Here is a 26,600-nt window from a genome sequence, read left to right on the forward strand (position 1 = left end):
GTATGATAATCTAACACATTAGGCACCTGCCTTTCTTACGTACCAACTTGCGTGTGCTTTCTAGGCAACTGGAATTGTGTAGTAATATATTAACTTGACAATGTGTCTATAGTGAGCGAACCGTTCTGGTTCTCAATAGAAAACCTCGTCATCGCTGAACTCACATCTCAACCATGAGCGCTCCTATTGAATCTGACATTAATACATCTCACGGACTTAGTCCCAGTGCGTTAGCCGCCAGAGGGGAAGAAATTACTGGTCTTTACATCTACCGAGATACAAGCGACGACATAACAATGGAGAGAGTTCAAGAGCTCATGTCAGAGATGAACAGTGATGTCCCCGAAGGAGGCACAGACTTTATCTTTGGAGAGAAGGAAACGCAACGACTACGTCTATGGAAACCCAAATCAACAACCTCTAAGCCACCAATCATCGCGTTCATTCATGGCGGAAGCTGGACGATTGGGACTTATCTCGACTCTGTTGGCTCAGCAAAAGTCAAGTACCTGAACGATTTAGGTTATGCTTTTGCATCCATCGACTACGCATTGATTCCTACCGTTACTGTCCAAGAGCAAGTACAAGAGGTTGCCGACGCCGTGGCATATCTCGCCAATAATGCTGCGAATCTTGGAATTGATGGTGGGCGTGTTATTTTGATGGGTCATAGCTCTGGTGCTCATGTCGTCAGCTTAGTCGGGACTGATCCAAACTACGCATCCAAAGCGGGATTCGAGATGGATGTCCTGAAAGGCATCATCGCACTAGATGGATCAAACTATCACGCAGCAGCTTCCATCGCAGACAATACAGGCTCGATAGTCAGTAACATGCTTGCTGGGCTTGGCAGCGACCCAAAACACTTGGACATCATGTCTCCCACGCTTCATTCAGCTTTGCCAAACGCCGGAGCATTTTTACTACTTCATGTTCAGCGAAAAGGCGATATTAGACAGGCGGTTGAGTTTTCTGCTGCGCTCAAGGCGGCGGGTACTGGGGTTGATCTGCATGTTTTTGAGGGAGAGGGTTTCGAGGGACATGTTGCGATGCTTTTGAGAATTGGTGAGGATCAGTATCCCGCTTCGAAGGTCTTGCAGAGGTGGCTGGAAAGCCATGTTCCTGTTTAATACATCCCATAGCTCGATATATGTTCATTAAGAACCAGCAGTATTCCATTCAAATACCCTGTTCCACTGAGCGGAAAATAAGTGCCTTAACGTGCTTGAAAGTAATCAATTCTGATTGGCTGTTTCGGGCTCCCGGTGGTTTCGGGGGCCGCAAAGTCGCAGCCACTACGGAGCAGTAATGAAACGACCAAGCTCGAGACATCGTAATACATGGAAAATAATCAGCCGGCAGAAGTTTGGTTGATTGCTGAGTTTCTATTGCGATGTAGTCTGTTTTTTTTTAATTTGTTTAAAAGGGCGTGGCAGCTCTCTAGTTGGCCTAAATAATCGCATCTTTCAGCGCTTTCAAGCTTGGACAGAACAGTGCTTCAAGCGAAAAGTCCACCAACAACACGTCTTCAGTAACTTCTTCGCGACCATCTAAATCATGAATATTCTTCTCACTGCACTTATTGTGGCTTTGCTAATATGGATCACTTCTCATATCCGAACCCTCATCCGAAACTACCGCGCAGCATGTGCCACTGGTCTTCCCATTGTCATATGTCCATATGACCCCGATAGCGTGAGTTCCCGTCCTTCCTCTCATGTGGCTTTGAGATTCGAGAATGTTAATGACATTTCAGTTCGTCTTCGCTGTCGTGTCTGAGCCTCTCCGGCCTATACTGAAAGCTGTTTTCCCTGCTACCACGATAACAGCGTTTGAGGTGACGTGCTGGGGCTGGGAGTTCCACGACAAAGGTGCTGTACATGAGCGCCTTGGACAAGCCTTCATGGTCGTTACTACAGGACACAACCGACTCGTCTGTGCTGATCCTAGCATGGCGCACTCCATCTTGGCTAAACGCAAGGACTTTCTTCATCCAGCCATCTCGCTGAAAACCATGGGCTTGCTCGGCACAAATTTAGTAACAGTAAGTCCATCATTCCATCACTAATAGATCTTCATATCATCATTAAATACTGATAAACACGTTGTATACAGAGTAAAGAAGATTCATGGTCTCGCCAGCGCCGCATTATCGCCCCCGCCTTCAACGAACGTATTAGTCTTGTTGTTTGGAAAGAGGGTGTCCAACAAGCGTCTTCCCTTATGGAACACATGATGTCTTCTGTCTCGGATCTTCAAAACACCACGTCGACTGAATCTTCTACTACCGAAACATCTTCGGATTCCCTCCCTGGTCTCCGCGCAATCGCCATTAATTTCCTTACTCGAGTAGCATATGGCCGACATACCCCATTCTCTATCTCTTCGTCATACCGGGATTCAAACAAAAGTCTTTCCTATATGGATGCTATCGCCTTGGTTACCGATCTCCTCCTTGCGGCCGCGTTCGTTCCCTCTAGTATTCTGAGACTGCCCTTCATGCCACGTCTTTCGAAAAGGCTTGGTCAAGCGCTGGTACAACTACCAAGCTTGACGACAGACATGCTCGACCAAGAGCGTTTGAGGCTCTCCGACGATGTACAGAACAATATCATGACGACACTGCTCCGACTTTCAGATCAAGCCAAGGTAGACGACCGAAATCATGGGACAATATTGACTAGGACCGAGAAGAAGCATTATCTCACAGAGAATGAGATAGCCGGGAATCTCTTTATATTGACCGCGGCTGGCTTCGACACTACATCAAACACAATGTCATATGCATTGGTCCTCTTGGCCGCCTATCCACAGTGGCAGGCTTGGATCCAAGCCGAGATTGACGTTGTACTACGAGACCACGACGGGCATTTGGCACAAGAAGAATATGCGACAATCTTCCCGAGATTGACGCGATGCCTAGCTATTATGGTCAGTTCATTTCATATTGACTCAAAGACTGAGATAACTAACATTGTACTGCAGTTTGAGACTCTCCGCCTGTACCCCGCAGTAAGTATGTTGATACGCACCATCGACACAGAGCAGACTGTCTCCACGTCAGAGTCTTCATCTTTTCCACTTCAAGCTCCATGTGCGGTGCATGTCAATACGATGGCTTTGCATACATCTCATTTGGAGTGGGGATCCGACAGACTGGAGTTTAAACCCTCGCGCTGGCTTCAATCTGGTACATGTTTCCACGTTCCACACAGAGGTACCTACATGCCCTGGTCCAGCGGCCCACGCGTGTGTCCAGGTCAAAAGATGTCACAAGTAGAGTTTGTATCTGTTATCATGACAGTATTTAGGAGTTGCAGTGTTGAGCCTGTTCTAGAAGATAGGGAAACTATGGAGCAGGGACGAGAGAGGTTGTTAGATCTTTTGCAAGATAGTCAGCCTGTGTTAACACTACAGATAAACAGGCCCAAAGAAGTTAGATTGAGATGGACGAGGCGTTGAGTTATATGTAAAACTATTCTAGAAGGAAGTTGTAATGCGAATTGAAGTGTATCAATTGGCGTCTGCTTGTCAATGAATCACGGGATTGACCATGTGACAGCCTGAAGCCTCAACAGTGCTGTATACTGGTTGTCTGGCGAAGGAACTAGAGTCATGACTCTGTGGGTGTGTAAATTGCATGAGCTTAAACCTTGATAATCTTATCCTGGGTGTATAGTGGTTCAGCTTCAAGCTGAGTTCAACCTTATCGCAGATGGCTTTCTGGGGGGAAGGTGAGCTCGTTGGTTGATCTTAGGGAGCTGATTGATGATCGTTTCAAATTCAATTATGCCAATAGCAACCAGGCCTGTTCAGCCCATATTTGACTGTTCGGAACGGCCTTTCGATCTTACTGGCGAACATGGTATCAGCTCGGGATTCACACCAATATGGCTTTCCTCCTACGCAGTCAAAGCATCATGACCCAGTACTTACGTATGATCTTACTTTACGGTGCCGTCATATGCGCTTTTTAAAAGGCCTGGACTCCCCTCACCTGCTACTTTACTGTTCTTCTCTCTTTCTTCCACCAGCTCTAACCCCTCCAAGCCACCGTGGGCTGAGCACGCCTTTGCGGATATCCTTTATGGATTTGTTATCGACAAAGCTCAAAGAGAGAATTGAGGTCAGTAAAACTTCTCAATGCAGCAACCTCAATACCTGTGTATTGACCTTTTCGCTATAGTGACCAGAATGGTTGCCCTGCCAGGCGAGATGAAGAATGGATACGAATGGAGAAAGCCACTGGACTGGGCTGCATGGCTCGCTACCATCGCTAGTTTGGTTATTGCAGCAGGTGCCGCGAGGCTCACCATTAACCAGATCTACGAAGATGCAGCGACAAAACGAAACGCCCAGTCTTGCTCGTTGGCCTGGAGTACCGTGGGAGAAACCACAACCTTTCAGGGCTTTGCTTATCATGCCTCGGGGACCAAACTAGACTGTAAGACACTCCCTGGCAAAGGTGCTATCCTGTCTGAAGTCGAAAGATGTGCAGAACGGCTTGGGAACAACGGCGTTGTCCATGGTTGCTGCAGACTTGATCGCGGAGGTCCTTGGACTCTGCGTCTTAGTTCTGTACCGGATATACATGTCACACATTTGGTTAATTGCGGGGAAGACTAGCTGTGCCGACCATCTCTATTTTGACACTGGTCACTGGCTTTCTGACTTGGCTGTCTGCGTTTTGGCGATGGACCATAGATGTTTCCTATATCCAACGGTAATTGAAGGTCACGGACGATTATATCACCGACACCCACAAAAGTAGGGGGAAAATGGATGAAGTCAAAAGGATCCGGTTGTATGACAAAACACACAGCGGCAAGAGAGGAGGGGGATAAGTGAGGGTTCCGGGCGTTATCAAGGACACATTGGATTTGCGAAAGGTGTTGATGGGTCTTGGAAGACCAGTAACAACAGCGTACAACTTCTGATTGTCACTTTGCATACGACTATCAGTGTTTAGATATGGTTGACCGCAAAGAGAAACAAGATATTGCAACCCGGAGGCACTTCAAACACTCTCTGATTCGTAACAACAGACATTCAAGCCACTCATTATCTACAGCCTTTCCCAGTCTTCCCCTCAGCTAGACGGTGGACCTTCTTTGGAATAATGTATATAAGTAAAGTAGCAAATTAAGGAATAATACTCACTCTACCTACTCTTCTGTCAAATGCCGGTCCTCCACCCGTCCCATCGACAACCCACTCCGAAATCCATCAAGCCGACAGGGCCGCCGGTGCAGATTGTCAGATCCTTCACGTCTCAGCCTCCATCAATGTAAAGCCTACAGAATAAAATAAATAGAAAACTCGTTTAGCGTCGAGCGCGAGGTCGACGGCCGCCAGCAGATGGCTTGTAGTGGGACTTTGCAGCCTTCTTGTTCTTCTTGACCCAGAAGTACCCAACGACAGCAGAGATGGTCCAAAGGCCCACAGAGATGATAGCAAAGACATAAAGAGCTTTCCATTTGGTACACCATGTTGCACCCACATCATCAAAGTCCAGCACTGCCTTTGCATCGTGCCTGTTGATCTCCCCACAGAGCTTTTCCGAAGACTGAATTATAATTAGCATTCGATTGAAACTCCTATAAAGTCGATACCAACTCACATAGACCAACCAGCCTGCTATGGCGGCTGAGAGGACACCCAACATGGCATCAATGTACCAGTTCATGTAGTTGCTCGAAAGGGGAATAAGCCAAATTACGGCAAAGAAGGTAGACACGACCGCGACAACATCTGCGAAAATGAAGCGACTGAGATGGCCGAGACTTCGTGAGTTGTGGGTTGCGATGTAATTACTGGCGATGCCGATGATGCTCATTGCGCAAATGACTTGTGTGATGCGCAGCACCACGGTCATAATCTTGGATACAGCTGCCATGTTGAAAAAAGAAGTGAGTGAACAAAAGAAAAGAATGATTGTGGAAGAGTGTAAGTTTTCGAGTTGATCTTGTCGTGAGATTCTAGCCAAGAGTTGAGACTGCTGTGTTCTTTATATAATTCCCGATTACATTGGCCTGGTGTCTACACTCAGTCTTTGAGCACGTTGAAACAGGGGCCATTTCCATAGCCGCCATGAAAGTCCTAGACGCAGTCAGTCTAGATTCATTCAAAGTCGACTTCCGTCCAGAGCCTGTTTTTACCCTCCACGACAGTCTGCGCGCAGTTCGGCTTTACCGCTCATGCTGACCACAACTGACCTCCGCCCGACCTAGCCCCCAGCATCAGCGACAACAAGCGTTTCGATGTTATTAATACACCGAATGGATATAAGGCTGGCGTTAAAGTGCGCTTTCTTGCATTTGGCTTTCCTCGTAACAGCCATGACCTATTAATGGTACTTAGCGCAACTGGAAGCAGCCAATCAATTGACAACTGACTCAACAGGCGCTTTACTTTGTCGTCTGGAAATGTACAAGAAACAGCTAGTCAAGATATTGCTTAAATCAAGGGTTGCATTGGGGGCCAAAACGCTCCAATCCTTTGAAAAGTCTTTGGCATAATCTCTGATGGTTGCTGATGTTGGGGGCCAAAATGTTTAACTAAAGGTTAATCCAGGCACCAAGGGCGTACCACAGTTTAATGTCTCATTGTAAGAGCTTGCCGCCATAGAAACACCAACTCTTTTACACCAAAAGTCTAAGAACATCATAATTATTCATGAAACAGTCGCAGTCATGCTCTCGCCCCCACTCCTCTTCAGCATCTCATATTAACTATTCGCTAACCCCTTCAAGGTCCAAAGGTCTGCCCTTCAGGTGTAGACCTGTATGTGCAGCCCTCCCAATCACATGTGTTCTGTAAAATGATTAGCTGACAGATTTCATCAAGAATGGACAAATGCTTACCTTGTAAACGTCGGTACCCCACCACTTAAAGTTCTTGGCGGCACCTGTGTAAAAAATGGAGAAGAAGATGACGATACCAGCGATGGCTACTGAACAGTCAAGAGCTGAACTGAAGACAAAGTTGAATCGTCGCCACCAATCAGCCTTGCGTTTCTTCACCACAACTCCGAACAGCAGACCAAAGAGAGCCCAACTGCCGTAGTTGACACCGGAAGCAGGGGGGATGTAGTTCAGACCGCCGAGCCACAAGGGAACATGGATCTTCTTCATCCAACTGACGTGAGGGAAGGCCTTGTTTCGAAGTAGGTAGACTACTACGGGGAGAGCGGCGCCGACAAGGAAGAACCAGAGCAATGGTCTGTATAGAGCACCCTCCTCGAAGAAGCGGCGAGGTCCGAGGGCACCCCAGACCATACTTGTGTTGAAGTGTGTTCGTGAGAAGGGACAGGTGAATCCGTTAGGTGCAAGCTTGGGATCACAGACGTTGGGGATATTTCCAAGCGCCCAGTTCAGCACCGAGACTTGACCCAAAGTACCCATAACAAGTCCCACAAGCTGAACAACGAATAGACTTTTTGGGGGGATCTATCTTTTGTGAGAAAGGTCACAAGTGGTGGAAGAGAAAGGTACTTACGCCACAGTAGATACCGAGCTTCAGATCCTGGGCAAAGGCAAGACCCTTGATGCCAGAGATGTAACCAACATTGAAGAACCAAATATTGGCCAAGACCTTGCCTTCCCAGACATAGCCTGCGATGATTCGACAAAAGATGTCAATCTGGATCTTGATGTTGCTGGTGGCGTATACCCAGGCAAGCTTGGAGTGGTTAGCAACCAACTGTTTCCAGAGGGGTCGGTGTACTTACAGGAACGAAAAAGACCGAGGATACCACTATGGCAAAGATGACACCGTACCAACGTAGTTGAACAGGATAGAATTCGTAGGTGAAGATACCAATTCCCAACGCCACAAGAGCGGCAGTTATGTACCACCATTGTGGCACAGCTTCATACTGAGGCTGGAGCTTGTCACGAGTAGGGCCTTTCCCTCTGAAGTTGAATGATTGGATAGCACCGCGGAAGGTCTCCATTAGCTCTTGACGCTTTTCAAGAAAGAGCCATACGAAGAGCGATGAGATTGTGGCGAAGGAGAGACCGAAGGTGTTGAGGGCGTAGGTGACGGGCAGGTAAATCTATCCACATTTGTTAGAGGCTGGAAAGTTCGATAAGAGAAAGGTTAAGTGAACTTACGTGGGAGTAGTCCGCGTACTTCTGGGGGTCAAAGGTGAAATCGTCCTTCTTGTTGATGACCTTGGAAACGTTGAAGACGGCACCGGTGTTGTCATAGATGGAGTTGCTCTGCAGAGGGAGATGAGCAGAGAACCAAGTGTTGGAGTAGTACAGTGCTGGACTGATGATGTAGATCCAAAAGACAAGAGACGCGAGGACATTGAGGATAGCCCAAACAGGCACGACGAGAGGCGATCCGATGTAAGCAATCTGACTCCCTAGTAATTATGTTAACATTCGAAATCATGGGCCTTGGGCTGATTATACGTACAGTCAAAGGTGAAAGGCAGAAGTCCAAGTCCACTCTTCATGCCGAAAACCTGGTTCACGACAGTGTTCTTGGGGGCAATCCAGCAGATCCAGGTGAAATAGCCTAGGGCGGGGAAAATGAAATCCGGGAACCAGTACCAGCAGAAGGAAGCGCAGAAGGCAAGGAGGAAGAAACGGTAACGCGACATCTTGCCAACCTTGACTTCATGCTTCGGTGTGTGCAGGGCGGCGTTGAGAGCAGTGTTTCCAAGAACTCCAGGCCAGACGAGGCCCTTGGGCTCAACAACCAGAGATCGAGCCAAACCTGCCAATGCGAATCCGAATAGAATGGATTGAAGGGTTGCGAGCAGCTCGAAGCCCCATCCTGCCTTGAGACCGTAGAAGACACGTTGCTCTGTAAGGACATCGGCACTTAACCTTGTGAGGAAGCTGAGGTTGGCCAAGATGTAGATGAGCATGTTCTCCTTGTGGTTGAATGGTCCTGGGTTGAGGCTATGTCGCTTGCCAAACAAGGTGAAACCCCAGTCAGGAAGGACATACTCCCAAGCCTTGCCGACGGGGTATGCGAGGAATTGGATGGCGGACTGTGACAGACTGATGGAAGGGAAGCGAAGAGTGTAGAGAGTATTCACGCCACTTCCGACGAGACAAAAGCCAATGCCGATGAACCACATGCGAAGCGTAAGGCATGGTAGCGTTGGATCATCTGACTTGAAGCCTACACCAGCAGCTGACAGAACCTCTTCAACAGAGTCGCCTAAATCTAATTAGTGAAAACTTTTCACAGCGACATGCACGGCATACCAGAAGATGTCTGAGCCCTCGCAAGATCAGACTCAGACGCTGAGGCCTCGGGCGAAGTCACCTCAGGAGTAGGCTGGCCCTTCTCTGTAGTGGCACTCATGTCTGGGGTCACGTTGCAAAGTTAAGCTTAAACATGGATCAGAAAAGAAGGATCAGATAAGATGAATCTGATTAGGATTGATTATCATGATATAAGATCCGCCAAGCCGTCAAGACGGATGGGACGGAATATGTGACTTGGCAGGGACTCCACGGTGAAATTATCTTGGCTCTATTTTTGTGGTCTTCTTCGTGCCGTTGTTGCCGACCTATCCCACTGTGGAATGAGTCGCCTAAAAGAAGCTCGGATCAGGGTGGGATGTGTCAAATCTGCCGCGAAGTGATAGCTGTCTTGGTCTTTCATCATCTTCATACCTCTCTACTTTCACCCACAGCTCAGTCAAAGATTCTTTTCAAAACTTATTGTAACATATAACTCTGTCAACCGTGATTCAGATAAAATTCGCGTCAAGTTAGCAACCACGCGGCGCCACCGAATATCGCCAAGATCCACTAACGCGTGTCTTCGGCACATTTGCCGATTGCCGAGCCTCATCAAGACCCTTCAAAACATCACTAGACCCATCAAAAAGACTAATTGGACTGCGTAATCGCCTCTCTTGGCGTAAAGAGTTTTCTCTTTTAGAACCCCGAAATTAGAATGAGCTCAGCTGAGATCAGGCGATGTGATAAGGTTAATGCTATGGAACGTTGTTATCAACTCATGACACCACCCAACTCTGCACTAATACAAGTCTGGTCCTCACTGGCTAAGGATGACCTTTATCAGCTATTACACATTCATTATATCCGGCTTCTATCCCGGCGACCCATAGAGATGCGGAACGCCTGCATCAGGGAGATGTGAGACCCACCGTTCTTACTCAATTTCGTATTTCGTAAGTCGGTTCAAAGCGCACGCAGGTGAATCAGATAACGGCCGGGACGATTTTACCTGTGTTCCCATGCTTTAAGCATAATCTGAATTTGATCTAGCCCACCTGGTACGGTACAGCAAATAAGACTGTCACATACTCCTGCTCCATCTATCCGATAATCGGCGAAATTATCTTGTCCCACGAGCAAGGTAACGTCAGCAGCAAGATTTACCGCTTTGCCAAAATGCTCATCATAGAAAATTCATCAGTCAGCAATTAGACGTTTATCAAGCTTGCAAGTTGCCACTGATCTTAGGGCTTTTACAACTAATGGGTATGTTTTTTCTTTCCTCCTCAGTGACTATTTAGGCGGGCTTGAGAATGGTTGACCTATACCCATGACTTAGTGGGGCTGGGTGTTTTTAACAAGTCCTCTTCCTTAACGCAGTCGTTTGCGTCTCAGTAAAACTTCAGCTTCTAGCGTTTTCCCCCATAGCAATGTTCTTGAAGGAAAACGCAATACAGCCTCCAATTGAGGACATATCAACTGGTTATGGGCCTGAAAAGGCCTCATATACTTGGCTGAGTGGATCACGCTGGCCAAATGACCGCATCTACTCCTATGATTATTTGAAAAAGTAAATAGAAAGATCTGTGAACTACAAGATGAACGATTACCCAGTATTATGCAACTATTGTACTTGCTTGTAATAAATGAAGAAGCCTGTTTTAACTGTACATAGTAATTCGGGATGAACGCTGAGACAGAATATCACGGAGGCGAGAGAAGCTACAGCTCTACCTCAACTAGAATTTCTGCAGAGGTTAACAAGGGGAAACTTACCAAAGATAGCCCTTTGGATGAAACGTTTGAGAAAATAACAACCACGCAAGGGGGATTAAGAAGAGGCCCATATCTGCACTAGTCACGTGCTAATCGTAAACTATTGGATGCTAACGTACTCTAGTGTGAAATTTTGGTGAGAGAATCGAAAAGTGGAAATTAAGCTCATCCCCAGTAATTTAACCATAAAACTACCAGTGTGAAAAGGCTCGTTAGATGAATTTACATGAGCATGATTAGGTCTGAAGAGGAATAATGGTAAGCTAGCCATTGATCACATGTCGGGACATCCCCCTTTCCCGCAGTTGAGACAAGTTCAATAACTATTCCGGAGTATATATGTTTAAACACCTCCAGTGCCAAGCACTTCGACCCAGAAAGACCCAAGACTGGATAGTTCGATCAATTAAGCTACATAGGTCAAAATGTGGTTCCAGCTCTCGGCTCTTCATCTTTTAGCCTCCGCGGTCCTGCTGCCGGCCTCCCAGGCATTCACCGTTTCGCCAACTAATGATGCAAACGCCCTGGCGGGTGCAATTTTTGGGGACGGCATAACCATTCTTCAGGCCTCTTTCTCTGGCGCAGCAATCAGTTCTGGAATCTTTAACGACGGTCCTTTTGGTATCGGAAGCGGTGCGATACTTACTTCTGGCGCGGCAGTCGGAGCTTTGCCCAACGGTGACCATTATGTCGATAACGGAGCACCTGGCTCATCTGTCTACTGCGGTCAAAACACTTTTAATGCAGCGATATTAACTGTAGATATCCTCATCGATCCATCGTTTAGCGGTATCAGAGTTCAGGCTATCCTTGCGTCAGAAGAAGAAGGGTGAGTTGTACTCTTGAATGGTGCAGACCGAACTAACATATATCGTTCAGCGGCTCTGCCGACCCCATTGGCATCTTTCTTGGCAATACTCAATATGCCTTGACAAATGGGCAGCGAATAACCGCGGTCAATCCTTTTCTTGCGCCGCCTCTTGTCATCAGGCCTCCCAACAGCGTGACCTCGTACCCTGGCTCATCGCCACCTTTCTGGATTGATATCCTCGCTTCTGGTCCTCAAACTATGGTCATTGCAATCTGCGATCAATCGGACTCAGCGTGGGACTCGGGGCTTCTGGTAAATGTTGAGGGTTGCACCGATTGTGACACTGATGTTCGCTTCGCATATGTCACGACTACAACCACGTTAGCGCCAGGCGAGGCGCCTTTTACGTCGACGACCAAAGCTTCAGGAACTGTGTCTGGGACAGTCAGGATCGGTGTGGTGGCCGAGGAGACACCAACTATCACAGCCGACGAAACAACTACCGACTTTGCTGAGACAACAACCACTACGGCTGATGAAACGACAATTGCTACAGCAGAGGAGACACCCACGAGCCTTGCTGAGACAACTACTACTACGGCTGATGCAATAACCATTGCTACAGTGGAGGAGACACCGACTACCACAACCGACGAAACAACCACCACTTTAGCCGAAATGATTACGACTAGTACTGACGAAACTACAACTACGACTGCTAACGCCATCGAAAATACAACTACTGAAGAGTCCACGATTGCAACAAGCAGCGACGAGGCCACTACTACCACCGCCCAAGCTACTACCACGACTGGAACTACTGAACTATCACCAGAGTCAAGCACTACAGTTGTATTTTCCGAAGAACTGCCAGATACCACCACCACACCAGACCTTGCCAGAAGTGATACGATGACAGAGTCCTCCATCATTGCAACTGAATCAACGTCCGCTGCTCCCATCGTTGATACGACTACCACTTCAGACTACGTCGAAATACCCTCAACTAGTTCAACGCTCTCAGCCACTACCGGCGAGATCACCGAGACCTTGAGTAGCCATATCTCGACCCTTGATACCGCAGGTATGTTATGAATCTAGACAACTAAGAGCCATGCATCAACCCTGCCTGCCACTGCATGCTCTGTTGAGGAGTCATCCAAACCATTGGGAAATGCGAACAACGCAGTACTAATATTGGTTCTTAGCCCCCAGCACTAGTGTTACGACGACAGTAGAATCTTTGGGAACAACCACCACTCAAGAGACTGAGTCCTCGACTGACCCAGTCACTCTTTCCTTCACACAATCCGCGGAGGTAACAAGCTCCTTGGCCATTACTTCAACAGTCGAGGATGTACCAAGTAAAGAAACTTCGACAATCGTTACATCGTCTACTAATTCCGCTATCACTATTGAGCCCTCGGGTCCTGTCACCCAATCACAAGGTGGAAACCCCTATATCCCTCCGTCTCAAACAAGTTCCGTGTTCAACAATGGAAATTCTACCAGAACTGAAGCCATTCTACCCATAACTACGACTATGACGTACACGGTCGTTGACCCTAACAACCCTTCACGGTTGACCGTCACCGAGTTTTGTACCACCTTGAGGCCTCCTCCTTGCCATCAATGCCAGTACCAGAAACCCCCAACTGTAGCGATGACAACAATCAAAGTTGACTGCAGCGCCTGCGGCCACTACGGCGAGAACACAATCATTCTTGATGTTCCAGTCGGTGTGATAACGGCAGCTCCGACAGTGAGCCATGCCGGTTATCAAGCGGACCACCATGAGCCAAGTCCCCATGGACAGAAGCCTCGACCTATAGGCGACGGAGAGTATAAGTTTAATCATCCTCAAGTGCATCAAGGTGGCTCCTCAAATGATGGTCACGGCCATGAAGACAACGAGCCAGCCGAGGTGGTTGAGACCGAGCCAAGCCCCAAAGCAGGGGGAGATGATGCTCGACCTGAACCTGCGAAGCCATATGAGACCGATGAGGTTGATCAACCTCAGACTGACCACCTCCAGCCAACCGGCGCATGGCACAGCCATCAGAAAGGAGAGACTCAGATTGAACCAAAGCCCAAACTGATGGGAGGAAATAACCAAACCGAGCCTGTGAAACCAACATTCCAACGCAGGCCAGGCCCAGCCTCTACACCGGCTGTGCCTAGTGCTCCCATTGTGGCAGTCTCAGAGGCAACGTCGAGGACTTGGGAGGGAACGTTGCTAACCACATTCTTTATGACTGGACTTGGTTTTATCTTGTGAGGAATTGTATCCTAACTAGCTAGAGCACTAACATATTCTCTCTTTATGATTTATTGTTATATTTTTAACATTTATTATTTAAGAAGTACTTTTGTCACAAGACATACAAATTAAGAAAGAAGCTATATATAAGTCTCAGTAGCTAGCATTGAGTCTTCTTAAGGGTTGCAATTAATAAGGTACTTTAACGGTAACCGCACCCAAGTTCCTACGATTCCTCGTTGGATTGGATAGTTGATAATATACCCCACTTGTGGAGAATTTGGTCATTGTGACTGGCTAGAGATAACGCTTGCTATCAGCTTCTTCCCTATTTCCGCCTTATAGCCTCCCAGACTCATTAACAAAACGATATTCATAGCTTTTACTTAATCCACAGGTTTTAAGGTCGATAATGGTTACCCAGCAAATAGTGTTGATTTATTTTCAAAGTGTCTCATTTCTAATTATATTGCTTACAAAGGCTTCCCGGCACATTTGGGATGTCCAGCCAGAGCTCACTTGATGTTTTAATCAACATGTTGACAACAGTAGACCACTCGTACCATAGCGTACACCTTTGCTTACTCAACTTGAAACCCGTGAAACAATGCTAAGGGCTATTTACTTAAGTTCGTAAGATGACGCAACCGAAAATACCTTCGTATTGATTCATTAACAGTATGGACTGTGTTTATCTTGCGATCTACCCTAAACCGGTCTTGCGGAGAGTACGGAGTAATAGGTCCCCCAGTCTCACTCTACCCCCTGCGAGCAGCACTCGCATAACGCGGCTAGCCATATTTATTTGCCACCACCGAATCCTACAGTTTCGACAGGGATGACATGTAATCCTTCATCGTTGATTCGGTAAACTGAACAGAAGAAACAGGGGGCACATGCATAAGGCTCGGGCAGATCCCTTTAAACGGCCAAGCCCGTATCGAATTGATGCGAAATAACCGGGCCATGAAGAATTATTTATATCACCGTAGTATTTCTTCTCTGCTTACCTCTTAAATTCCCGTGAAGAAGCCATCATGATTGAATCTTGGACGCTTCTTGTCAGTATATGTGTTGGCCTTGTCGCCTACATCGGCCTCCGGCTGATTTCCAATGGCTCGAAACGACCGCCTCTGCCTCCTGGACCAAAAGGTCTTCCTCTACTTGGAAATCTGAACGACCTTCCCCCGCCCGGAGTGGTTGAGGCATTTCACTGGCTGAAGCACAAGGACCTTTATGGTGCGATCTTGGAACCAAAGCTGCTACTAAGCAAACTTCGACTAATTGTTAACCACCAGGCCCGATTAGCTCCGTCACGGTAATGGGTCAGACCATCGTTATCATCAACGACGCAAAGCTCGCTTTTGACCTGTTGGATAAGCGATCAGTCAAGCATTCGTCAAGACCTACACAAGTTTTTGCCGGTGAAATGTAGGACCACTCTAAACCATAACATTGAAACCCGACTGACTGCATACTCAGGATCGGCTGGGATAAATCACTTGCGCTCTCGGGATATAATGACCGCTTCAGAACTCACCGCAAGAACATGGCTCGCATTATCGGATCAAAGACTGCTGCAGCTCAGTACGATACTCTACAGGAAGCTGAAGTCAGCCATTTTCTGCTTCATGTGCTAGATCACCCGGAACATTTGACAGATCACATAAGAAAGTGTGTTTTCTGTATACCCATTGAAGTCTGTTTAGCTAATGCAACTTAGAGAGGCTGGTGCCGTCATCTTAAAGATCGCTTATGGATATACAGCAGAACCATTCAAGGAAGATCCACTTATTTCAATGGCTGGCAAAGCCATGGATGACTTTGGCGTCGCTGCTGTCCCTGGCGCATTCTTAGTAGATATACTGCCTTTCTGTAAGCATCCCTCCCTTACACCATCGCTCAAAGCATGAAGAAACTAACAATATCAGTGAGGCATGTGCCAGACTGGGTCCCTGTTGCAGGCTTCAAGAGGCTTGCCCGCCAATGGGCATCGGAACTTCATGACGTAACGGAAAAGCCCTATGCTTTTGTTCAACACCAAATCGCACACGGGAAACAAGACAATTCATTTCTCGCCCAACTCCTTGAAGCAGGTGACGAAACCGCTGAGGAGAAACTCACCAATAAGTGGTCAGCCGCGTCATTATATGTAGCTGGGGCCGATACGGTAAGCTGCCTTTGGAGCGTTGCATCAAGACCTACTAACACTAACAGACTGTGTCTTCAATCGCATGTTTCTTTCTTGCTATGTCGCTATCTCCAGATGTTGTTAGAAAGGCGCAAGAAGAGGTTGATCGGGTCATTGGTAACGATAGACTCCCGAACTCTATGGATCGCCCAAACCTGCCATATGTCGAGGCCGTAGTCAAAGAAGTCTTACGATGGCATCCAGTTGCACCTATGGGTTTGCCTCACACAAGCACTACAGAGGACGTGTTCGAGGGATACCTCATTCCCAAGGGCTCCATGGTGATTGCCAACATCTGGTGAGTACCCACGCTATCATACATGTGGAATCGTTTCTAAACATTTACAGGCATTTTGCGCACGATCCCGAGGTGTATAACGAGCCAATGACCTTTAAACCAGAAAGGTTTTTACCAACTGACGGCACCGAACCCGAGCAAGACCCACACGCATTTGTGTTTGGATTTGGACGTCGTGTCTGTCCCGGACGCGTACTAGCCGACAATGCCTTATTTCTCAACATGGCTCAGTCTCTTGCGGTTTTTAATATCACCAAGAACAAGGGAGACACTAAAGAGGTATCTTTCACGCCTGGTATTGTTAGCCACCCTAGCCCGTTCCAGGCTAGCATCACCCCGAGGTCTGCCCACCACGAGAGGTTGATTAGATCTTTGGAGCAAAAGCATCCGTGGGAGACTAGTGATAGCCACATTCTGGACAGCATGAAGAGTTAGAATTATGACTAGGCGGCTTGTGTCTTTTTGCGCTGTCAAGCTATTTGTCATTACAAGACTTCGAGTCGGCTGTGGCTGTGTGAGTTTCTATGTTATGTGTCCTAAAGAGATAGCCTGAGCTTAATTTGCAGTTAATACAAGGAACACTGCATTTAGAGATGTTACACTAAAGAAGAGAGTTGGCAAAAGAAGCTGAAGGCCCAGACCTCCTAGACGAAGAGACGTTGTCCTGTGCCTGTCACTGGAATACAGTCTTGACTAAAACCATAAGACAAACAGATCAGTCTGCGTGAACTCCTGAGGCAATTGGACGTTGAACGATCCGATCACCTGGGTCCGTTAAAGGGCCGAGTCTTGGTAAACCCAAGGGATTGGTACTTGGCGCATCTCAGTGCCTGAAGTCTAGATCCAGGCTGAGGGGTCTAACCAGAAGCGTTTAGTAGATGAAGCCACCACCAGGAACAGCATACCTGTCGTCATTGGCCTCCCGATCCAGACCACCATTTCATTCTTCAACAGCGCCACGTAAATTTGCGACCATCCGCTCTTCACAGAGTGTCGCAAGGTATTTGCCATTCGACGAAGGGATTGCCAATTTCATCTAGTTCGGGAAAGATCGTCTACGGGTGGTGAAAATAACGGTTTTATGACAAAGTGGCACGTGGGACTGAGACTTTCGTTGAAGTTCGAGCAGTAACTATTATTGTATAGTTCTTTTAATATCGTTATTCATAAGCTCTATAGTTTGATTATCGGTAAAGTACATTATAATAAAAAGAGCGACATATAAAATGTAATGATTGTAGGTTATAGTAGCCAGATAATGATGATGCTGGCAGCACTGGTCAAGGCGCATGTGAAGACGTTGACCTTGTTAATGCCTGCAGCGCCGACGGTTTGAGGAACGTTATATCGGTCTGCATCGGTCACATCACTCGACGACTGGGGACTTGAGGTGTCTCCAGAAGGACTGCTGTTCTGTGGTGATGGAGGGCTGACAACATCGGAGTCGGATACATCGCCAGGTGATCCATTAGTGTCACCAGAAGATGTAGTATCGGCTGGGCTACTGGGATTGTTCTTGCTCTTGGGCTCTCCATCAACGGATGTAGCATCTGAAGAGGACGAGCTGCCCTCTGAAGGAATGGTCGGGGGATTGGCTAAGGTGCCATTGGAACCGCCCTCTGGATCGTTGACAGAGGCACCACCTGGGCCGGCGCCTGGACCGGCAACGGAACCGACAGGAACATTCGAATCCTGACTATTGGATCCAGTGCCATCGTTTGTGGAAGGTGGAGTTGAGGGACCATGTTGGGGGATAGTTCCAGCACCTGAGCCTTGAGATCCGGAGCCATTGGCATTTTCACCAGAATTCGACACCTGTGCGCTGGAGGAACCACCGACGTGGTCCACAACTTGATCGGTGGAAGCACCATTGCTATCTGAAGAGCCAGTGTACTCAGTGGCAGCGTCCTCTGAACCTGTATCTCCGAGGCTTCCGTTGTGTTGTTGGTCTTGGTGCGTACCCTGGGAGCTTGGCACTTGAGGCTGAGAACCATTTTGTTCTGAAGAGCCCGGAGCAAGGGATCCAGTGCCAGTGTTAGAACCTTGATCAGAGCTGACATATGATGTCTCAACAGCAGCGGGACCATTGACCTGGTCAACCCAAGCCTGTGTAGCCTGCGCGGCGTCAAGAGGCTCAACAATATATCCACAAGAAGAGTATGCCTCAATAGACTCAGTAGGAAAAGTCAAAGTGGCAACCTGAGTGCCCTGGCCACCACATGCACTGCACTTAACCACAGCGTGGGTAAAGCCAGGTGGGGGAGCAGTCTCGATAGGTGCAGCATGGCAGTCGATACTTGAGCAGGTCTCTGTGATAGTATATGTCTTCTTCGTCAAGCCTGAAGGACAGAACTCTTGATATGTGCGGGTGTATTCACTGCGGTAGCCATCTGGGCCGCCGACGACAGTGATAAGAGGCAGAGCAGTGGTAGTGAGACATGGTTGGTAGGCTACTAGAGCGTAGGTGGGAAGGATAAAGCCGAGGAGGGCGTATGACCTCATATTGGAGGTGATAAAGAGTGACAATGAAAGGAACGTGTGAGTACAAACGTAAAGGAGCGTTGATGAGCATTCGGTAAGGTGCGAGAGGACAATTAATTAAATATGCTGCACTTCTTGCTGGCTACTGACGATGATCGTCTAAGTTTGGCTGGACTAGTGGTAAGGATTCGGGGAACAACGTCGGCGCTCTAGAATGAGCCTCGAACGAACGGACCTCCCGATTACATGGTGGCTATTGCCGGAGGGTGTATGCCCAGAGAGTCCGTTAGTGTTAGGCAGCTCTCTGGAATGCGGCTCTATCTGTGGCCAGTCATTCAACACCATGATCAGAACGTTGTAATTATTGTTTTAATGTTTGTCTGAAGATCGACATTTAACTCCAAGACTGACAATAGCTACCCTGGAATGGACCTCTGGCTTTTGTAGTATCTTGTGTTGAAGATCGTGATAAGATTACGACTGAGACACCGTGTGATGGGTTCTGTTTCTGGTAACGCGGAGACTACCGTGTCGATTGAGACCGAAAGTTTATTGCAAATCCCGTAGCGCAATCTCCCTGATGCTTTTGTCTTAGCCTAAGGCACGATGCCATTTTTAAAGTCTTTCATGCAGGAACGCGAGATCTAGAACGTCAGAGGCTCTTGTCATGAAGACCTCTCCCCAGAGAGCTCCATGACTCGAATTTCTGGGGAAAGTAAAAGTTAGAGATAATACTTTAGTGTTCTTAGGCAATGACAAGATGGTTGTTAAGCGGATCTTGCCTCTTTGCGGATAGCTCTGAGACATTGTCCAAGACTGGTATGTAAGTGGCTCCCTCCGATGCTTCTCATTGGATCGAAGCTTGATCAGCACGCATTCACCTCGATGTCTCAGTCTAGAGCCATCTAGCTCTACTCCCCAAGCTCGACAGTTCCGTGCAGCAGGAATGTCCAAGCCGTATGTAGTCCTTTTGCAGCATGGAAGCTCTCTGTTTTGGGATGAAGCAAACATCTGTATATACCAACGCTTCTCTTTGTGAAAGGTCACGTAACTTTGTTCTTTCTCCCGTTTGGAGTTTCCTTCCTTCTGGTGAACGTTCATTCATTTCGCGGTTAATCATCCCATCGAGGGAGCTTTGTTGGCCATGTGGCTATATGACATCACCCGCTACGGGGCTTTCCTTACTTTACTTACTAACGCAGCAGCTAGGGCGCCCGAGTTTGAGTGCAGCACTGGTGAGAGGATTATTCAGTTGCAGCCTATTAGAGTGGTCAATGGGACGAGAACTTCGGACGCGACGATTACACGGTTGGTGAAGCGAATTAATCGTGTTGGAAAGCTCTAACAGGCTCAGTACATTTTATATCCCTCCCAATGCCTCGTATATCACAACCGCCGTTTTTGGTGATGGACCCCCAACTACGTACACAATTCCTCCACAAGGAACACCACCAGTTGGAACAGTTATCGTGAAGGAGCCCGTAACGACCATTACTTCGTTCATTCCTTCATTAACAGCCGTGCGAACGCGAACTCTTATTCCTACACGATCTGGTGATCCCACTACAGTCATTATCGAGCGACCAGATGATCCGAACACACTTCACGACCCTCTCACCAGAGTCGCAAGCCGAGAGATTACAACGGTCGACCATACACAAAATGTTGAGGTGTCTGTTACGAGAACTGTGCAGCGCGAAGATACGAAGACGGTCATCATCGATCATACAGATGAGCATGGTACTGTTACGGTCCGACGAGAGGGCTATACAACAATCACTCGAATCAATAGCGTCGGAGTTCCAACAATACGAACCCTCCAACCTGATCGTCCAGGTGAAACTAGCACAGTGATCATTGAGGTACCACAGACCAAGGGTCAGTTCACAACAATTGTGCGTACAGGTACCGGCACTGGAACCGTTATCTCTACACAGTATCCTAGCGATCCAGATGGAACGGGTACTGTAATTATTATAATCCCCTCAGGGCCCGATCAATACGCGACAGTTACTCGTACGGGCACTGGAACGGCTACGGTTACGTCAACGCAGCCACCTGGTGGACCTGGAGAACCTGGAATTGTCTTTATTGACGTGCCTCCGAATACACGACCACACCAGACCATCACTCGAATCGGAACCGGCACAGTACCCATAACATATACTCTCCAGCCAGATGGACCCAGTGGGACCGTCACTGTGGTGCACGAGCTTCCTTCGACCAGTGTCCCTTACGCAACTATCTCTCGAACTGGAACTGGAACTGCACCTGTTACGAGCACGATGCCTCCCAATCATCCTGGCGAAACCGGAACAGTCGTGGTCATTCTACCTCCTCTCAACACCCGTATTATCTCCACCACGCACTACGGCAGTGTAACAGCGCCGAAGACAGTCACTACGTTCCCAGATGGCCCTGATGGTCCAGGAGTAGTAGTTGTTGACTTACCAAATCCTCTTACGACTGTAACTCGTGGAGGCGACGTACCTGTTCCGACGACAAGCACACCGGAGAACGTGCCAGCGGGAGAGACAGGAACAGTGGTTGTTATTACGCCGATCAAGTATGCAACTACTACGAGGACTGCGGCGACAGGGTCTGAGACAAAGACCTTTACCCAGAAGCCGTCTGATCCGGATGGAACGGGAACAGTCATCGTTGAGCTTCCGCCTAACGCGACACCTTTTACCACAATCACTAGTTTCTGGACTGGTTCAACCACCCGTATAGTAACCCAGCCTCCTTCAGCAACCGGTGAGACTGGCACTATTCAGGTGGATGTTCCTGAAGAGTACACTACTGTCACTAGCTTCTGGACTGGCTCAACTACCCGCACGGTTAGTCAGCCACCTGTCAGCCCTGGAGAAACAGGGACTGTTCGCTTGGATGTCCCGGAGGAGTACACTACGATTAGTAGCTTCTGGACAGGGTCAACCACTCGAACCAACACACAACGTCCTTCTGTACCTGGTCAGACCGGTACCATCCACGTTGATGTACCAGGCGACGGTGATGACTACACTACCATCACTGGTGTCTGGACAGGCTCAACCACTCGCACATCAACACAGCGTCCATCTCAACCTGGCCAAACCGGCACAGTCCGCATCGACTACCCCGATAGACCAGAATACGTGACTGTGTCAAGTTTCTGGACTGGTTTGACCACCCGGAGAAGCACCGAGACTCCTGCAGGTCCAGGTCAGACCGGAACGGTCCGCGTTGACGTCCCCGCTGATGGAGCGAACTACGTGGCAATCAGCGAATACTGGACTGGCTCTACTACTCGAACAGTCATTGTACCTCCCACTGGACCTGGTGATACAGGTACTATCCGCGTCGACTTCCCTACCACTGGTATTCGCTATGTCGCTGTTAGTGAACAGTGGACTGGAACGACAGCTCGTACTGTCACCGTTCCCCCTGAGCGACCGGGTGAGGATGGTACTGTCCGTATCGAAGTACCCGCTATGCGTTATGTCACTGTGACGAACTTCGGATCAGGCTCTGATACCAGAGTCTTCACACAAACGCATAGTGGAGATGGTATTACTGATACTGTTGTCGTTGAGGTTCCTCTAATCACATCATATCGCACCGTTACGAGTACTGGATCGGATTCTACTACAAGAACCTTTACTCAAGAGCCTTCTGGCACAGGACGAATTGGCACTGTCGTTGTTGAAGTTCCGCCTGCTTATGTCACGACTACGATTACAGGTACTGGAACTGCCACTAGAACCTTGACTCAGTCACCTTCTAGCGCTGGAGAGACTGGGATAATTGTGATTGAGCTACCCCCAGGCGCTACACCTTACGTCACAACTACAGTGACTGGTACAGGCACAGCGACCGGCACTCGGACCATTACTCAGACGCCTACCCAAGCTGGCCAGACTGGGACAGTCATTATTGAACTTCCGCCTGGCGCAACACCTTATACCACGGTCACTCGTACTGGCACCGATTCATTCACTACAACTATTACACAAACTCCAACGTCACCAGGACAGACCGGGACTGTTATCATTCAGGTCCCGTCTTCCGCAATTCCTTTTGTTACAACAACCTCTTACGGCACAATCACATCGGCTTACACGACCACTGTGACCCCTACCGTTGCAGGCCAAACGGGTACCGTTATTGTCTTCAGGCCACAGGCATGGATGACAACTACTCGATATGGAAGTGTGTCAGCTGCTTCTACAACGACTCAAAGCGCACAAGGTCCCGAGGGTACAGGCATTGTCATAGTGGACCTCCCTCAGCCTTACACTACTATCACCCGCTATGGCAGTGTATCAGTGTCCTCGACAACTACACAGACTGCTACAAGTCCGGGAGGAACAGGTACTGTCATCATCGATCTACCCCAGGCCTATATCACCACGACCCGCTACGGAAGTGTCTCGGTTGCCTCCACTATAACACAAGGCCCTCGCAGTGCTGGTGAGACAGGTACCGTACTCGTGGATCTTCCTCAGCCTTTTATCACAACAACTCGCTATGGCAGTGTCACGGCTTCTACAAGAACAACGCAGGTACCGCAGAAGTCCGGTGAGACAGGCACTGTGCTGGTCGACCTGCCTCAGCCTTATGTCACATACATTAGCTTCGGGTCTGTCACTGCGCCTGCCACGAGAACCCTTTCTGGATTTAGTCAAGGTGGAACCGGTACTGTGGTAGTTGATCTTCCTCAACCCTTCGCGACAGTGACCAGCTTTGGTGCCGTTACTGTAGCCACTACAAGGACTTTAACTGGATATACCCAAGGGCAGACTGGTACAGTTGTGGTCGATCTTCCTCAGCCTTGGACAACAATCATTAGGTATGGAAGCGTCAGTGCTCCAGCGACTCGAACTCAGACTCCCGCCTCTCCAGGACAGACTGGCACGGTCTTTATTGATCTCCCTCAGCCTTACAACACTGTTACTAGCTATGGTAGCGTCACTGTTGCCACCACGGATATCCTCACACCAGCTAGTCCAGGCCAGACTGGCACAATCCTCGTCAACCTTCCCAATCCTTTCACGACAATTACCAGCTATGGTACTGGATCTCTATCGGGTACTAGCATCTTCATGCCAGCTACCCCAGGTCAGACTGGTACTGTTGTCGTTCATCTTCCTCGGCCATATACTACAACTACAAGGTTCGGCAGCGTTACTGTCCCATCGACTGCCACTTTGACCGCAGCTACCCCAGGTCAAACTGGAACCGTGTTGGTTGACTTACCGCAACCGATGGCCACATATACCAGATTCGGTAGTGTCACTGCGCTTAGCACAAGTACAATGATCCCCACCAGCGCGGGCCAGACTGGTACTGTCATCATCGATGCGCCGCAGCCTTTTACGACTATCATCCGCTATGGAAGTGTTACGGTCAGCACCATGACCACGCGCTCTCCAGACGTACCTGGACAGACTGGAACTGTACTAATTGACCTTCCTGAGCCATACGTAACCACTACGCGGTATGGAGGCGTGACCGCTAGTACCATCAGCACCAAGACTCCGGCGTCGCCCGGTCAGATTGGCACAGTCTTCATTGACTTACCAGACTTCTATGTGACTACAACACGCTTTGGGATCGTGTCCGTTGTTAGCACTAGTACGAAGATACCTACAGCACCTGGTCAGACAGGAACGGTGTTCATTGACCTTCCTGATTCTTATGTAATCACCACACGATATGGATCTGTGTCTGTTGCCACGACGAGCACCAAGGTGCCTGTCTCGCCGGGTCAAACCGGTACGTTCTTCGTCGACTTACCGGATCCTTACGTGACTACAACCCGATTCGGAAGCGTATCTGTCAGTACCATGAGCACTAAGGTACCTACAGCACCTGGTGAGACTGGCACAGTTATTGTTGACCTACCTGATACCTACTTAACCACTACGCGGTTCGGCAGTATCACAGCTGGTAGCGCTACAACCACGAGGGCTCCGGCTGCGCCTGGCCAAACAGGTACTGTCATTATTGACCTACCGGACCCGTATGTGACCACCACACGTTTCGGCAGTGTCTCTGTTAGTACGCTCACTACTCGGACACCTACTGCTCCCGGACAGACTGGCACTGTCATTATCGATCTCCCGTACTCGTATCTCACTACGACCCGGTTTAAACTTATACCAGATGGCAGTAGTACCACCACCAATGAGCCAGCTTCGGGCGACGAGACAGGAACCGTGGTCGTTGATCTTCCTGACCCATATGTGACCAGCATTCGATATGGAATTATCACTGCTGGTGCTAGTACAACTACCAGGGAGCCTGCCGGTCCAGGCCAAACTGGCACAGTTCTTGTGGATCTTCCTGCTCCGTACAGAACTACCACCCGATATGGAGTCATCACTGAGGGCAGCAGCATGACGATTCAGACAGCTGATGTTGCTGGTCAGACGGGAACAATCTTGATTGACTTGCCTCAGCCTTACGTCACCACAACTCGATTTGGAGGCATCGCGAGTGGCAGTAGCATAACGACCCAAGAACCCACTGTCCCAGGGGAGACCGGTACTATTATCGTTGATCTGGCTGATGAGTATACCACAACAACTAGATTTGGTGGTATCGCTAGCGGTATTAGCACTACTACCATCCTACCCGCAACACCTGGGCAGACTGGAACGGTTCTCATCGATGTTGCTGATGAATACATCACGACAACCCGATGGGGAATTATCACCCGTGGTAGCAGCACAACAACGCAGGTACCAGGTGCGCCAGGCGAGACAGGCACCGTTATCGTTGACCTACCTGATGAGTACATTACAACGACGAGATTTGGCAATATTGTCAGTGGTACTAGCATCACTACAATTGCACCTGCAACCGCCGGGAAGACCGGTACGGTTGTTGTTGACATTGCCGACGAATACATCACAACCACTCGGTGGGGTATCATCACCGAAGGTAGTAGAACAACGACTCAAGCGCCTGGTGTTCCAGGAGAGACGGGTACTGTTATCGTCGACCTTCCTGATGGGTATGTCGTAACAACTCGATGGGGAATTATTACCGAGGGCGCCAGTACAACAACTCAGAGGCCAGCTGGCCCAGGACAGACGGGCACTATTATTGTCGACCTTCCCGATTCCTACGTTACGACGACCAGATTTGGCAGCGTTCCGATAGGCACTAGCAGCGTTACCACTATCACGCCAGTAACACCAGGCGAGACTGGAACCGTTCTTGTTGACTTGCCTCAGCCATTCACGACGATTGCCCGGTATGGACGGGTCACAGCTAGCACTGCAACCACACAAGAACCTACTGTTCCTGGAGAAACTGGCACTGTTATTGTGGACCTACCACAACCGTTTACAACGATTACTCGCTATGGTAGCGTCACGGTGAGCGAGATAAGCACTCAGTCATTTGAGCCAGGCGAGACAGGCACGGTCATCGTTGACCTTCCCCAGCAATACACAACGATTACTCGATTTGGTGTTCAAAGCGTGGATCCGAATGGCGTGACTCAAACGCAAACGCCTGCCGTACCAGGAGAAACAGGAACAGTTATTGTTGACCTTCCCCAGCCGTACACAACTGTGACT

General features: G+C 48.7%; 7 protein-coding genes across 7 annotated transcripts; 4 read left to right on the top strand and 3 right to left on the bottom strand.

The window, feature by feature from the left end:
* The first annotated feature begins 34 nt into the window (after nt 1-34).
* On the top strand, nt 35-1,194 carry B0J16DRAFT_333821 (Alpha/Beta hydrolase protein). The gene has a single exon (XM_046126885.1). The coding sequence runs from the start codon at nt 174-176 to the stop codon at nt 1,128-1,130; it is 957 nt and encodes a 318-aa protein (XP_045986746.1). The 5' UTR covers nt 35-173; the 3' UTR covers nt 1,131-1,194.
* Nucleotides 1,195-2,235: 1,041 nt separating this feature from the next.
* On the top strand, nt 2,236-3,462 carry B0J16DRAFT_394866 (cytochrome P450; the record flags this gene model as incomplete). Its single annotated transcript, XM_046132163.1, has 2 exons — nt 2,236-2,931; nt 2,986-3,462. 2 exons carry the CDS (start codon nt 2,236-2,238, stop codon nt 3,460-3,462), a joined length of 1,173 nt encoding a protein of 390 aa, XP_045986747.1.
* Nucleotides 3,463-5,323: 1,861 nt separating this feature from the next.
* B0J16DRAFT_380730 (uncharacterized protein) lies at nt 5,324-5,896 on the bottom strand (the record flags this gene model as incomplete). The annotated part of the gene is made up of 2 exons (XM_046131100.1): nt 5,324-5,566; nt 5,621-5,896. The coding sequence occupies 2 exons, from the start codon at nt 5,894-5,896 to the stop codon at nt 5,324-5,326; spliced, it is 519 nt and encodes a 172-aa protein (XP_045986748.1).
* Nucleotides 5,897-6,479: 583 nt separating this feature from the next.
* Nucleotides 6,480-9,469, bottom strand: B0J16DRAFT_369028 (OPT oligopeptide transporter protein-domain-containing protein). Its single transcript, XM_046130252.1, has 7 exons — nt 9,228-9,469; nt 8,425-9,180; nt 8,115-8,371; nt 7,730-8,056; nt 7,498-7,680; nt 6,864-7,448; nt 6,480-6,813 (listed from the first exon to the last, which is right to left on the bottom strand). The coding sequence occupies exons 1-7, from the start codon at nt 9,325-9,327 to the stop codon at nt 6,748-6,750; spliced, it is 2,274 nt and encodes a 757-aa protein (XP_045986749.1). The 5' UTR covers nt 9,328-9,469; the 3' UTR covers nt 6,480-6,747.
* Nucleotides 9,470-13,737: 4,268 nt separating this feature from the next.
* B0J16DRAFT_333825 (uncharacterized protein) lies at nt 13,738-14,115 on the top strand. The gene has a single exon (XM_046126886.1). The coding sequence runs from the start codon at nt 13,898-13,900 to the stop codon at nt 14,075-14,077; it is 180 nt and encodes a 59-aa protein (XP_045986750.1). The 5' UTR covers nt 13,738-13,897; the 3' UTR covers nt 14,078-14,115.
* A 981-nt stretch (nt 14,116-15,096) lies between these two features.
* Nucleotides 15,097-17,211, top strand: B0J16DRAFT_361206 (cytochrome P450; the record flags this gene model as incomplete). The annotated part of the gene is made up of 7 exons (XM_046129737.1): nt 15,097-15,298; nt 15,358-15,490; nt 15,542-15,733; nt 15,783-15,934; nt 15,991-16,229; nt 16,277-16,548; nt 16,599-17,211. 7 exons carry the CDS (start codon nt 15,097-15,099, stop codon nt 16,981-16,983), a joined length of 1,575 nt encoding a protein of 524 aa, XP_045986751.1. The 3' UTR covers nt 16,984-17,211.
* Nucleotides 17,212-17,707: 496 nt separating this feature from the next.
* B0J16DRAFT_394874 (uncharacterized protein) lies at nt 17,708-19,050 on the bottom strand (the record flags this gene model as incomplete). Its single annotated transcript, XM_046132164.1, has 1 exon — nt 17,708-19,050. One exon carries the CDS (start codon nt 19,048-19,050, stop codon nt 17,791-17,793), a length of 1,260 nt encoding a protein of 419 aa, XP_045986752.1. The 3' UTR covers nt 17,708-17,790.
* Nucleotides 19,051-26,600: the final 7,550 nt, after the last annotated feature.

This window comes from Fusarium flagelliforme (genome assembly GCF_020744385.1).
Source record: "Fusarium flagelliforme strain FIESC 12 MPI-CAGE-AA-0113 chromosome Unknown B0J16scaffold_2, whole genome shotgun sequence".
In the NCBI taxonomy this organism is placed as follows: domain Eukaryota; kingdom Fungi; phylum Ascomycota; class Sordariomycetes; order Hypocreales; family Nectriaceae; genus Fusarium; species Fusarium flagelliforme.

What these genes read in the sequence shown, in the direction of transcription:
- B0J16DRAFT_333825 (XM_046126886.1), top strand. Translation starts at nt 13,898, where the DNA reads ATGGGAGGAAATAACCAAACCGAGCCTGTGAAACCAACATTCCAACGC.
- B0J16DRAFT_333821 (XM_046126885.1), top strand. Translation starts at nt 174, where the DNA reads ATGAGCGCTCCTATTGAATCTGACATTAATACATCTCACGGACTTAGT.
- B0J16DRAFT_369028 (XM_046130252.1), bottom strand. Translation starts at nt 9,327, where the DNA reads ATGAGTGCCACTACAGAGAAGGGCCAGCCTACTCCTGAGGTGACTTCG. An exon ending in GAGGGCTCAGACATCTTCTG is followed by an intron (nt 9,181 to 9,227) that starts GTATGCCGTGCA and finishes AATTAGATTTAG; the next exon opens with GCGACTCTGTTGAAGAGGTT. An exon ending in AGTACGCGGACTACTCCCAC is followed by an intron (nt 8,057 to 8,114) that starts GTAAGTTCACTT and finishes AAATGTGGATAG; the next exon opens with ATTTACCTGCCCGTCACCTA.